This window comes from Prionailurus bengalensis, chromosome D1, assembly GCF_016509475.1.
Source record: "Prionailurus bengalensis isolate Pbe53 chromosome D1, Fcat_Pben_1.1_paternal_pri, whole genome shotgun sequence".
Taxonomy (NCBI): Eukaryota; Metazoa; Chordata; class Mammalia; order Carnivora; family Felidae; genus Prionailurus; species Prionailurus bengalensis.
This window is the reverse complement of record NC_057346.1, coordinates 9,826,183-9,838,539: the sequence shown is the minus strand read 5'-3', so window position 1 is coordinate 9,838,539 and position 12,357 is coordinate 9,826,183. Positions and strand designations below refer to the sequence as shown.

The 12,357-nt window shown below is 41.4% G+C and overlaps 1 protein-coding gene across 4 annotated transcripts in view; it reads right to left on the bottom strand.

Annotated features, from left to right (window-relative positions):
* The window catches only part of SIK2 (salt inducible kinase 2), a 122,602-nt gene that overhangs the window by 26,478 nt on the left and 83,767 nt on the right, over nucleotides 1-12,357 (bottom strand). For all 4 annotated transcript variants that reach the window (XR_006297255.1, XR_006297256.1, XM_043579287.1 and 1 more), the window contains exons 5-6: nucleotides 1,312-1,436; nucleotides 736-859 (exon numbers count right to left, since the gene is read on the bottom strand). Coding sequence is in view for 2 of the 4 variants with exons in the window: in XM_043579287.1 (XP_043435222.1) it covers nucleotides 736-859; nucleotides 1,312-1,436 (249 nt within the window). In the remaining 2 variants the exon portion in view is untranslated. The remainder of the gene's footprint in view (nucleotides 1-735; nucleotides 860-1,311; nucleotides 1,437-12,357) is intronic.

Below are 12,357 nucleotides of genomic sequence, written 5' to 3'. Positions count from 1 at the left end.
TTACAGAGATTAATTCAATTAATCTTCACAAGGCTCTTACAAGGAGCCACTGTTGTTTCCATTTTAAAGACCGAGGAAGCACAGACAGGTGACATCACTTGTCGATGTCAGACCGCCAGTAAGTGGTGGACTCGGGATTAAAACCAGGCAGTCTGGCTCCAAGGTCTGTGCTCTTAAGTATCGGAGCTTCGCTTCTACCATCTCACTAGGAGTGACAGAGTTCAGGATGGTCACCCAAAGCTATGGAGTAAATGGAACTGCGGCAACAACCCAGTCGGCTGCATGCAACCTGCCAGCCCAAGACGGGGAGGGGTCAGGGCAACTCCTCTCAATTCAAGAGCTTTGCCAGTTTTTAATTCAATTAAAAAACTCAATTTTTCAACTTTTCACCGAAAGATACGGGAAAATGTACTTCATACTCAGAGTGAAATAGTTGTGACTCTGTCTACAAAGTGCTTCTCTGAGTCTAAAATAAACCTGGGACATTTATAGACCCAGAGCACATGCGAAGACGTGCTGTTCTTAACCTGGAAAACTTTCCGTTTTCAGTCACAAGTAGGAAGGCTGGAGCGTCGCTCACCTACATGGAGGGGGCAGCTTATTTCTATGGCTTCTGAAGTGACTCAGTCACTTTGTATGGCACCAAACTCTTAGAACAAGGGAAGCCCTTCCCAGGCATTTCACTCAGAGCACAAAGTTTGGAGAGCACATTTCTAAGAGGAACAAGTTTGTTACCTTCGGACATGAAATAGGGAATCCGGAATCTTCCTTCTAAAACTCTCTGCCTCAAAATTGGAAGAGTTGGTCCATCAAAAGGCAGAGCTCCACAGACAAGGACGTAAAGAACCACTCCCATGCTCTAGGAAAGAAGACAGCGCAGTCACTTTTCCTCTGAGAACTTTAAACACTCTTTGTTTTCCTAAACATCCCCAGGGCCCTTAAGATCATTTGGGCTGAAAAACTCCGGTTTGGATTTACTACTGTCTCAGAATTTGAAAAGAAAAAAAAAAAAAAAAAAGAAAAATCGAAAACTCAGACTACTGCAATAAAATATCCTAAAACAAATACTCAAAGATCTGAATTTAATTTCTTTTGATTACTACTTAAAATTATTGCTGATATTAAAGTAATAACATCTGCCCCTAGAAATTCTTTCCTAGAATCAAATTCAAAATGCTCGAATTACAGTCCAGTGGGCGGGAAAAGTATGAACTACGGCCTATGTGTTAGGTACCAAGAGCTTCGGCGATGGGCCCAAGTACCAAGGGTCATTGTCACAGATGCACTGAACACCGCAAAGCAAACAAGTACCCAGATATCCAGCTGTGGTCCTTCATACTGCTGCCCTTCAAAGACTTCAGGGGCCGCATAAGGAGGGCTGCCACACCATGTTGCCAGCAGTTCACCACTTTTAAAGAAATTTCCAAAACCGAAATCTATTGGGATGGAAATAAATGTTACTTTCATCTGTGTTCTCAAACTATATTGAGTTTCTTGTAACAAATTTTACAATATGCTGTATCAACGATAGCACTACTATTCGCTCTGTGAGGAACAGCATTGATCTTGTGATGTGTCCTCAGCACGGAGCACAGTGACTAGCAAATATCAAGTATTCAATAAATATTTGTGGAATGAACGAATGTATAAATCTATCAAGTTTTTTTCTCCAAGACAATGAGTGAGAGGCTGGAAAAAGACTTTAGGTCATGTATTTTTAAGGCCGAAAGAAAATCCATTGGTGTGGACAACCAACTTGAATTAGAAAATCTTAGAATTTCAATTACTCCATGATTAAGAACTCTTTATCTCCTTTTTTTTTTTTTTAAGTTAAAGTTTTTTTTCAGTAAGTTCTATGCTCAGCATGGGGCTTGAACTCATGACCCCGAGATCAAGAGTCACATGCTCAACCTCGAGCCAGCCAGGCGCCCCATGAGCTCTTTATCTTTTATAGTCTTTAAGGAAAGAAACAAATGAGTAAAAATTTAAGATCTTTACCTAAACACAACGGCTCCTCCGTTACCCAAGGTAGCAAGATCTAGAACCTCTTAAGGCAACTGAGTCCCGTGTTTCTCAGGTCACAATTCTTTAAGAGTTGGCCCATACATTCTGATTTAAGCAGATGTGCATCTGAATAGCTCATTATCATGTGATGGCTCTCTGGCTCAGCCAGCCACAAGACACCTATCACTTACTCATTTACAGAATGAGCGGCATTATACCTCAAAACAGTGAATGGCCTTCCCTTAAATAACATTAGTCATACTGAATCTATAGCTTTGTTACACAGCAGGCACTCTGGCAACACTACTCAGATGCCTTCAATATGCACGAAAAGACCAATTTCAGTGAGTTTCGGTATAAATGCAAGCTTGTGCCCTTTTGCTAAGCCTTCACATATCTCGTGTTCTTACTGCGGAAACAAATTCCTGTTATTTTGTAAGTTACAGGAATACTGTCTTATGTCGTAAGACTCCTGACCAGAGAACACTGCCTTAGTGACAGAAACTGGCTCTACTCCTGGCTGGTGTAGGGTGCTGCAGGGATAGTGAGCTTTAAAAGGTGTCCCCATGACGCCTGGGTGGCGCAGTCGGTTAAGCGTCCGACTTCAGCCAGGTCACGATCTCGTGGTCCGGGAGTTCGAGCCCCCCGTCAGGCTCTGGGCTGATGGCTCAGAGCCTGGAGCCTGTTTCCGATTCTGTGTCTCCCTGTCTCTCTGCCCCTCCCCCGTTCATGCTCTGTCTCTCTCTGTCCCAAAAATAAATAAACGTTGAAAAAAAAATTTTTTTAAAAGGTGTCCCCATGAGTACTGGATCAAATCTCCAGTTCCAGACTCACTGGCTGTGTGACTCTGTATCAATCTCTGTGAGCCTTGCTTTCCCCATCTGCAAAGTTGAAATAATAAACATCTGTAGTTGGCAGGTTTTTGTGAGGATCCGATGACTTAACATCAACTCGCACTGTTCACACTTGGAGACCACGGCATATGTGAGTAACTGCAGGCAAAGCGTTCTCTTGGCTCACTGACATATAAACTCGTGGCAAGCAGTAGTGACAGTCAACAACAGTCACAACCCCCAACACCACAGCTTCACAGCAGAGCACAATCTCTGCAGTTAAGGAGAATGAGAGCAGATTTCTGGTTTTCCTGCTTTTCTAGCTTCAAGCCCCTTTGGTAGACGACTCAACTTCCCTGAACTTAAATTTCTTCATCTATAAATGTAGTGATAATCTACCTACCGAGACAGGATGCTGTGAGAATTAAATGAGATGAAACACGTAAAGTGCCTAGAGCATGGGAGATGTCAAAGGTCAGCTCCCTTCTCTTTTCGTGAAGCCATCATTACGAACTACCGCCTTTCAGAAACAAAGGTTCTGAGAAAATATACAGGAAGGACAGGGCAGTGGAGAGGACTGAGGGTTCCAAAGACAAGTGAGGATCCACGTGGGGAAGAGCCTCAGGCGCCTTCCAGACCTGGTGGAACACTGGCATCCAAGAGTACAAACCAGGCAGGGCGAACCTCTCCCTTCACCATGGGACCACAGTTCAGTCCTACACTCTGCTTTCCCAAAGGACCGTCAGAGAGGTCTTACCTTCTCAGCTCCACCTCTATGACTAACTACTCATACCACATCATAACCCGTATGTCCTTATTGATGTAGGTTTCTAAGTTTCCAGAAAAGCTATACTCTCAAATGAGTCAAGGACTAGAAATTCCAGTAACATTTAAAGAGGAAAATGTTAACTTCACTCACGTATTAAAGCCCAAGAAGCTCCAGGATGTGTGTCTGGAGATCCTGAAATAGGTCCAATAACTGTTGTACTTTAAACTTTAATCACAGGAGGAATTTTAGGCTCATGTAAGTTGAGGATACCCTTTGAATAGCATTGTAAAGTTTTAACATCTCGAAGAGTCACTATAGAACTTCACTCTGATGTTCCCTGGGCCCTGGTGGATTGTGTCCTCTCAGAGGAGTGACGGGGCCTGGTGGCCTGGCCTCCTTACTGCCTAGGCTCTCTCACTGGTACATTTCATAGGCAAGGCGAGAGCCAGAGCTGGGAAAGCATCACTGTGCCTATGGTAGCCCAGGCTCAACCACAGCTTTACACATTCAGGACAAAGAAAGTGTCTGTTAACTTATAAGGAGAGTTGCACTAAAGAGACGTTTACTTCAATTTCCTGTAGGAAAATAGAATGAGGAAAATAGAAACTTGAGCCTGGGGCAACATTAAAAGCAATGCTTAAAGACAATCAGGTTCACTAAAGCTATTATCGTAGCACATATGCAGATATCTTCTATAACCTTGTCAAAACACTTAAACATGGTTTCTGCAATCATCTGAGGTATGGGTTCAGAAAGACTATGGAATCAGGAAGATTCAAATCAAATCCTGGGTTGTCCACTGAGTTGTGTGACGTTGGGCAAATTACTTAACCCAAGAGTCAGACGCTTAACTGACTGGGCCATCAAGGCGCTGCAGAAAATGGTTTCTTCTTCTTTTTTCTTTTTTTTTTTTTTTTAAATTTTTTTTTCAACGTTTATTTATTTTTTTTTGGGACAGAGAGAGACAGAGCATGAACGGGGGAGGGGCAGAGAGAGAGGGAGACACAGAATCGGAAACAGGCTCCAGGCTCTGAGCCATCAGCCCAGAGCCTGACGCGGGGCTCGAACTCCCGGACTGCGAGATCGTGACCTGGCTGAAGTCGGACGCTTAACCGACTGCGCCACCCAGGCGCCCCGCTCTTTTTTTTTTAACATTTTTATTTATTTTTGAGAGACAGAAACAGAGCATGAGGAGGTGAGGGGCAGAGAGAGAGGGAGACACTGAATCCGAAGGAGGCTCTAGGCTCTGAGCTATCAGCATAGAGTCCAATGTGAGGCTTGAACCCATGAACCGTGAGATCATGACCTGAGCCAAAGCCGGACGCTCAACCGACTGAGCCACCCAGGCACCCTGAAGATGGTTTCCTCTTAATAATCTTATGAGACATCCGTATTTTAGGAGAAAGTGAGGGTAGAAAGTCAACTACCTTGCGTTTACGTTGAAAAACTGTAATAGAAATGAAGTCTGACTACAGAGCCCTTGCTGTTAACCACCACCTTTATGTCCCTCCCTGGCACTGTGATATGTAGCTATTTTTGAGTAAGGTAATAATTGTCAGGTTTAAGAAGTGGCAATAGAAAGGCACTTAAAAATAAAAGTCTTTTTACTTCTTCACAGGAACCTGACTAATTTGCTTCATTCACAGTCTGCAGCTTTCTGCCTAAATGCATCTAAGTGCAAAGAGGGGTGAGTGAGAACGATGAGATACGAAAATGGCATGGCTGTGCAGGATTTGCTTACTGCCTTTTATTCAAATGGAATGGGTCAGTGTTTCATCACAGTAACCAAATTCATTCCTTCATTCAACATGTGAGTGCCTATATGTCAACTGCTGTGCAAACACTGAAGAGAGACTCCTGACAACGGAGAATAATAAAAGATCCCACATTATCATCAGACTTTTGGAAACCATTGTGAAAACAGTAACTTGGGCATTCTTCTCTTTATGCTACCTCCAGATCCGGGGTGGCTCTGGCTGGAATGGAAACACCTGTCTAGTTTTGTGTACTCTCTACCTCTGATCTGCAGGTTAGTACCAACAATGATGGCTGCTATGTCCTTCAGTTATTTTTTTTTTAATTAAAAAAATTTTTTTAATGTTTATTTATTTTTGAGAGAGACAGAGACAGAAGGAGAGTGGGTTGGGGCAGAGAGAGAGGGAGGCACAGAATCCGAAGCAGGCTCCAGGCTCTGAGTTGTCAGTGCAGAGCCTGACACGGGGCTTGAACTCACAAGCTGTGAGATCATGACCTGAGCCGAAGTCGGACGCTCAACCAACTGAGCCACCCAGGGGCCCGGCCCCTCCTTCAGACATTCTGACTCCTGTTTCTTCACCACAGAACTTAGGCCGTGGAATGCTGGATTCACATTGATATTATTTAACTTTCAACTCTAAAGTAATTTTAGATTTTCAGAAAAGATGCAACAATACAGTACAGGTCACATATTTTATAGACTGTCCCTCAGTCTGGTTTGCCTGGTGTGTTTTCTCATGACTGGGTTCGGATTATGGATTTTGGGGCAGAACTTCAAGAGGTAGAGTGCTCTTCTCAGTGCATCGGATCAGGAGATGCATGGTAGCACATCTAATTAGTGGTGGGATTATTAACCTTGATCTCTTAGGGTGCTTTCTGTTGGGTTTCCCTGTTATAAAGTTACTATTTGCCCCACTATAATTAATAAACTGAGCTTAACTGAGCCACGCAGGTGCCCCTCCTGGTAGATTTCACTGCAGCAATGACTACTGTAATGTTCTAATGGTAAGTTTTCATGTCCCTCATTTCTTCTACACTTATTAATTACAATTCTTCTTTAAGGAGGAGTTGTCCCTTCTTCCCCTTTTATTTATTCATTAAATCATTTATTATTTGTAATATTATCATTGTATTTATCATGAACATTTATTTTTTGTATGTGTGTTATAATACTCTTGTTATTTATTTTGATGCTCAAATAGTTCTCGCTTTGGCCATGAGAAACTAATTCAGGTTGGTTTCTATATCCTTTCAACACGTCCCCATCTTTTTAAAATGTCATTTTATTTCAAGTATTTCCTTATCTCTGGCACCAGAAGATGTTTCAGGCTTCTTTTGTATTTTCCCTGCCTCCACTCTGGAATCAACCACTTTTCCAAGGAGCTCTGGTTACTTTGATAGAGGAATGGTATCTAGAAAGCAAGACGTGGGTGCCTGGGTAGCTCAGTCGGATGAGCCTATGACTCTTCATATCAGCTCAGGTCACGATCTCACTGTTCGGTTTGTGGGTTCGAGCCCCACATCAGCTTCTGCACTGACAGTGCGGAGCCTGCTTGGAGTTCTCTCTCTGTCCCTTCCCTGCTTGGACACCCTCTCTCTTGCTCTTAAAATCACTCAATAAAACTTAAAAAAAGTAATAAACCAAGACTAGGACCTACATGTACTCACTGTAGCTGGGATGTCACTTGCTTCTAGTCCGTGTCAGCATAGAGAGTTAGGAAGTGTATGTATGAATGCTAAAAGCCATGTATACCCCCCATATCTATTCTTGTTCCTTTCTATATGTATATGTATTTAAAAGAAAAAAACCCAACAACTCATGAATTGACACCAATACTTCTCACTGCAATCCATGGTTCAGTCTAGTGTTATTTTGATACTACTTTTATTCATACATGATTGACCGACTCTTAGAAAATGTTGAAGATATAAAAACTTTCTTTCCTCTGCAGCAATCTGTCTTGAGTAGGGAGTAACTGAACTCTCCCTCATAACACACCTTGAATTTGTCAGATCAATCATGATTTTCAACATTTCTTGAACATAGTAGGAAAAAAAAAACCCCATCTTTCTCAAAGAATCTCTTAGCTTCTTAATTTTAAGAAAGTTCAGTACGAAATCATTAGAAGTTTTAGAAACAAATGACAACTAGTCCTTCAACACGGTCTAGGAGTTATCATCAAATCCAAAAAACATTTATGTCAAACGTACACTGGGTTAGGCATTACACACTTGGTATTTTTGTAACATGCTATTTCATTTAATTGTGATGACAGTTCTATGAAATGTGACTGTCCTTGCCTTACCAACAAGGAAACTGAAGCTCCAAGTGGTTAGAAGACTTGCCCAAGTACCTGTCGCTATGACTGGCTTCAAATTCAGGTTTTTTTTAACTGCAAGTATTCAAATACAGGTTTTTTTAAACTGCAAGCCAGGTGTTCTTTTCAACTAAATCACAGATGTTCCAAGAATTTTGCTAGTCAGGGAAGTTTAATCCAACTCACAATGGGAGGTAAGGCTGTCATAAACCCAGGAAAAGTCCTTTACGTTAGTAGAGATGAGAGATTTCCTAATTGATCCCTCTGCCAACAGAATTGACAACTGAGGGCTTTCTCTTCTCTATAATATTACCTGATATGTCAACAGCATCCTTAATGAGTAAATGGAAATAATTAAGATGTTTACAAAGTAAATGTCAGAAATATATACTTACATTCATTCTAGGAATCCATACTCTTAAGGTTATCTAATGCTTACTTATTTTTGAAGAGAGAGAGAGAGAGAGAGAGAGAGAGCATGAGAGTGCATAAGCAGGGGAGGGGTAGTGAAAGAAGGGGACAGAGGATCCAAAGCAGGCTCCTGCTGACAGCAGAGAGCCCAATGTGGGGCTTGAACCCATGAACTGCGAGACCATGACCTGAGCTGAAGTTGGACGCTCAACCGACTGAGCCACCCAGGCACCCCAGGAAACCATGTTCTTTTTAAGAATGCACAATGTGTTGAAGAGACCTCTTGCCCTTTCATGTGAGATGATATGTGCCCAGATCCCAGATCCATGTTCTCCAGGGGTTTTACTCTTAACAATGGTTTTGATATTTCCCAGTATACCCATATTCTCTCACCTGGTTTCTGTGAGGCCTGAAATGTCTACAGAAGAGAGGTTTTGGAGTAGACTGTTTAACCACAGAACAGACGCAATTACTGTTGACGGACTCTCATGGAAATGAACTTGGCCTCAAAAGTGGAGTGCTCTAACAACCTCTTATCTAAGTAACCAGTAACAGACCATGGATATATTTGAAAACTGTACTAGAACTGCTATGATTGTCTGCTTTATACTTTCAAAGTGATTGACCTGTTATCTTACTGACAACAAATGCCAACTATTATTACTGTCCTCACTAAATTAAATAAGTTATCTGTGCCCAAATATCATTATCAGAGGGCCAGTGTTTTAGGAATAACAAGGCCTTGCACAGAATAAATAAGCTGATCCTGATAATTGCCGTCTGACGGGAAGCAAGCACAAGAGAATTCTGTTGATTGCTGCCATGAAACAGATCGAACATCAGCAGGCATACGAGCCACCTGGACAACCTGCTGAGGGGCAGGTGCTGATTCAGCAGGTCTAGGGCTGGGCTTGATATTCTGCATTTCCAACAAGCTCCAAAGTGATGCTCATGCTGCTGGTCCCCAGACCACTCTTCAAGGAGCCAGGAAACAGAATAAAATGAAGGTTGTGAAATAGATACAGAAAATGTTAAACAGCCTGTCACTGTTTATTGTTGCAAAATGATTATAATTATAATTATTGAATACTTTCAGGATTTTTATGTAAATGACACCAAGACTAAACAGAAGTCATTAGGTAAATTAATTTTTTTCTGAAAAGGGAAAAAACAAAACATTTAAAACCAGTCTTCAAGCTAAGAAAAAGTAAATGAATTCTAGGAATCAACACAACCAAGGCAATTTTTAATCCCCAGCAGTGTGTTATAATGTCTAATTTATAATTAAAAAAAATTCTCCTACAGAGTAGCAGATGGCTTTAGGGTTAATTTTATCCTTGTTTCTAAAATTACCAGTAGAATTCAGATACCCCGTCTCGCTGGAGAGATACACCTCTTTTGTAATTATGACGATAGGAGCAAAGAAGACAATTATGAGGAAATGAAAGCTGACAAATGAAAGGTGGGACGGGGGTAGGGACGAAGCTGACACATTGGGTAAACGGAGTACTGACAGGATACTGACATCACCGTGTGCTTTGCTGCCCCCACCCCCACCCTGCAAGAAAAGGCCAGCTGCACAGCTTACTTCCAAACATCAGTCACTCCCTTTCCACCTGACCGGAGGGCACCGAGAGAATGATCACCACAGTTGAGATGAAATGTGATCCTGCTGACCAGTGTGAGACATTTGTCCGATGAGAGGGTTCAGTGGGCTAAGAAGCAAAATAGATGGTCTTCCTTAGCCCCAAATGGGATGGAGAGCACGAAGGGAGAAAAGGAGGGGGAAAACAAAAGAAAACAAAACTCAACAAAACCCTCTGAGCTGTCTTCCACAGTCCCGGCTTAATGTGCTGCTAGTGCTAAGTGGGCTTAAAGGATAAACACGAGGTATCACCGTGTTTGCTGAGGCAAAGCTCTTTTTCACATCCTACCAGTGGCAGAATGATACCAAAAGAAGACTTTTTATAAATATTTTACTAATAAAACCTATCTCAGTCTCTCCCACCCTTTTTTGGTTTCAGGACACAAAACTGGAATTATATATATAGAAACCCTGTCTCAAGGTCTTCTAGTAAACAGGAAGATTGTTAGAAGCAATAATGAGAGGTGAAGGGCTACTCGGGGATCACGGTCTATTCAGAAGGGAAGCCTTCCTCAAGGGCTGGAGACAAGTGACTTGTGATGCACAGGTCAGATCCATCAGGCTATTACACATTACTAATAACATTTAAGATGGCTCTCAGAAAAATAATTAATTTGAATGGAGCACAGACAATTTAGAATGTAAGTGATAAACTTGTCTTATTCCTCTGTGACTTGTATTAATAAGGCTTTAAGGCCTTGGTGATTAAATAAAAACAAAAAACATGGTAGGGGCGATTATAAGGCTATGAAAATTTTCAGGACTTGTTTTCACATGGAATCAGTTATATACTGAACACAAGTAATAGCTACCTTTTAGTGAGTGTTTACATGGTGCCAGGAACTTTAATTAACAATTTATTTAATACTTAAATGGCATTAACTATGTACCAGGCACTGTTTTAAGTACTTTGCAAATATTAACTGGTAACCAGTATGAGATATGAACTTCTATCATGCCCTCTTCAAAGATAAGGAAACTGAGGACAGAGATGTTAGGTAATGTGTCCAAAGTCACCCATCTAGTAAGTGGCAGAACCATGGTTCAAAGCCAAGTGGTCTGGTTCTAGAGACCATACTCTTACCTGCTACCCCTCGTCTGTAACATTATCACTAATTCTCGCAATATTCCTGAGAAACAGATTAATCTGTTTAATATATATGGCAACACAGCACAGTGAGGTTAAATAATCAGCCCAAGGTCACACAGCCACTAAGTGGCACAGCCCGAATTTGCACCAGTCGTGTCTGATAGCACACTCCACATTCTTTATGTGAAGCCTTGTTTGAATTGTGATATTGTCGGAAAACTTCCTCCAAGTAATTCATACATTTTTATCTTTAAGTATTTATTATAAACATTTCAGATTAGGAAAGGTGAGGAATAAAACAAAATGTCCTTCACCTACTTATTGTCAACTTCGTGCCTGAACAGTCTTTGCCAGAACAGCTAAGAGGAAAGAGCACCGTAACTATACAACAAAAGCCAATATTCCTTTGCATTCTGCCTGGTGTTTTGCAAAGGCTGGAGGTCTCATAATCGAGGCAATGAACACACACCGGTATGGATGGACCCATGGCCCATCAGTGACTGAGGTCTTTACTCGTTGGAAGAGCATATATTAGAAACTGATTTCAAAGCCGTGTTTCTGTATTTATTACAATGAAACACTGATACTTCTACGCATTTTATCTCTTATGAACAGCGACAAAAATTATAACTTACACTAGTTTTGATTTGCACTTTCTCAGTTTCAACAAAGAAGATAGCTAAAACAGTTCAATTATTCAACCCATTTAGCAATTAAAGAGATTTTCATAAGAATAAACCAAGTACAATTTGCGGGAATAATTTTGCATTTTTCCATGGAGTCCCATCTTTCCTACATGCGTCGGAATTCTTTAAAATTCAAGAAGAATCCTCAGAGATCACAAGATGATGTTTTTAAAGGAAAGCAGGAGTATAAAAAAGTTATAAAATCTATGGATAAAAATAAACATCCTGGAGAAATTCTTTAAGGGCACTGAAACACAACTAAATTTTGATGGCATGTAAAATTCTCCATGATCTGAGTCGGCCTACCTGTCCACACTCTTTCCCCATCGTGTGTCATCAACACTTTGATTCCACTAGTTCTGTCTACACCTTCCCTACACAGTTCGAATTCCTTGACCTGCCTGCCTTTGCACATGCTGATCTACCTGCTTGGAGCTGTCATCCCTACCTTACCCCTTGCTTCTCTCTCCCCCTGTCCCTCCACAAAGGTCTTCTTCTTAATCAAGTCTTAGCTAATAATTTCCCTGGTTCTTCAGGCAGAGTTAGCCTTTCCTCTAGCCTCGGGGCCTGTATAACAATTATCTTCTTGTGTTATATTTAGATAAGCCTTGGTTCTCGGTTAACTCCTTGGGGTGAGAGCAGAGTCAAACTTCCCCGCATTGTCGTTGTTGTATTCTTGAAATACCTGAATCTCCAGGATTCAAGCACAGTAGAGGCTTAATAAAGATTTGCTAAAATTTGGGGTAAATGGTGGTAAGAATGACAGAAAAAAATGTGGACAAGATGACATTTGAGTGTCTAGATGTACCGTGTGTGCATGCAAGCATGCATGTGTCCCCATTTGCG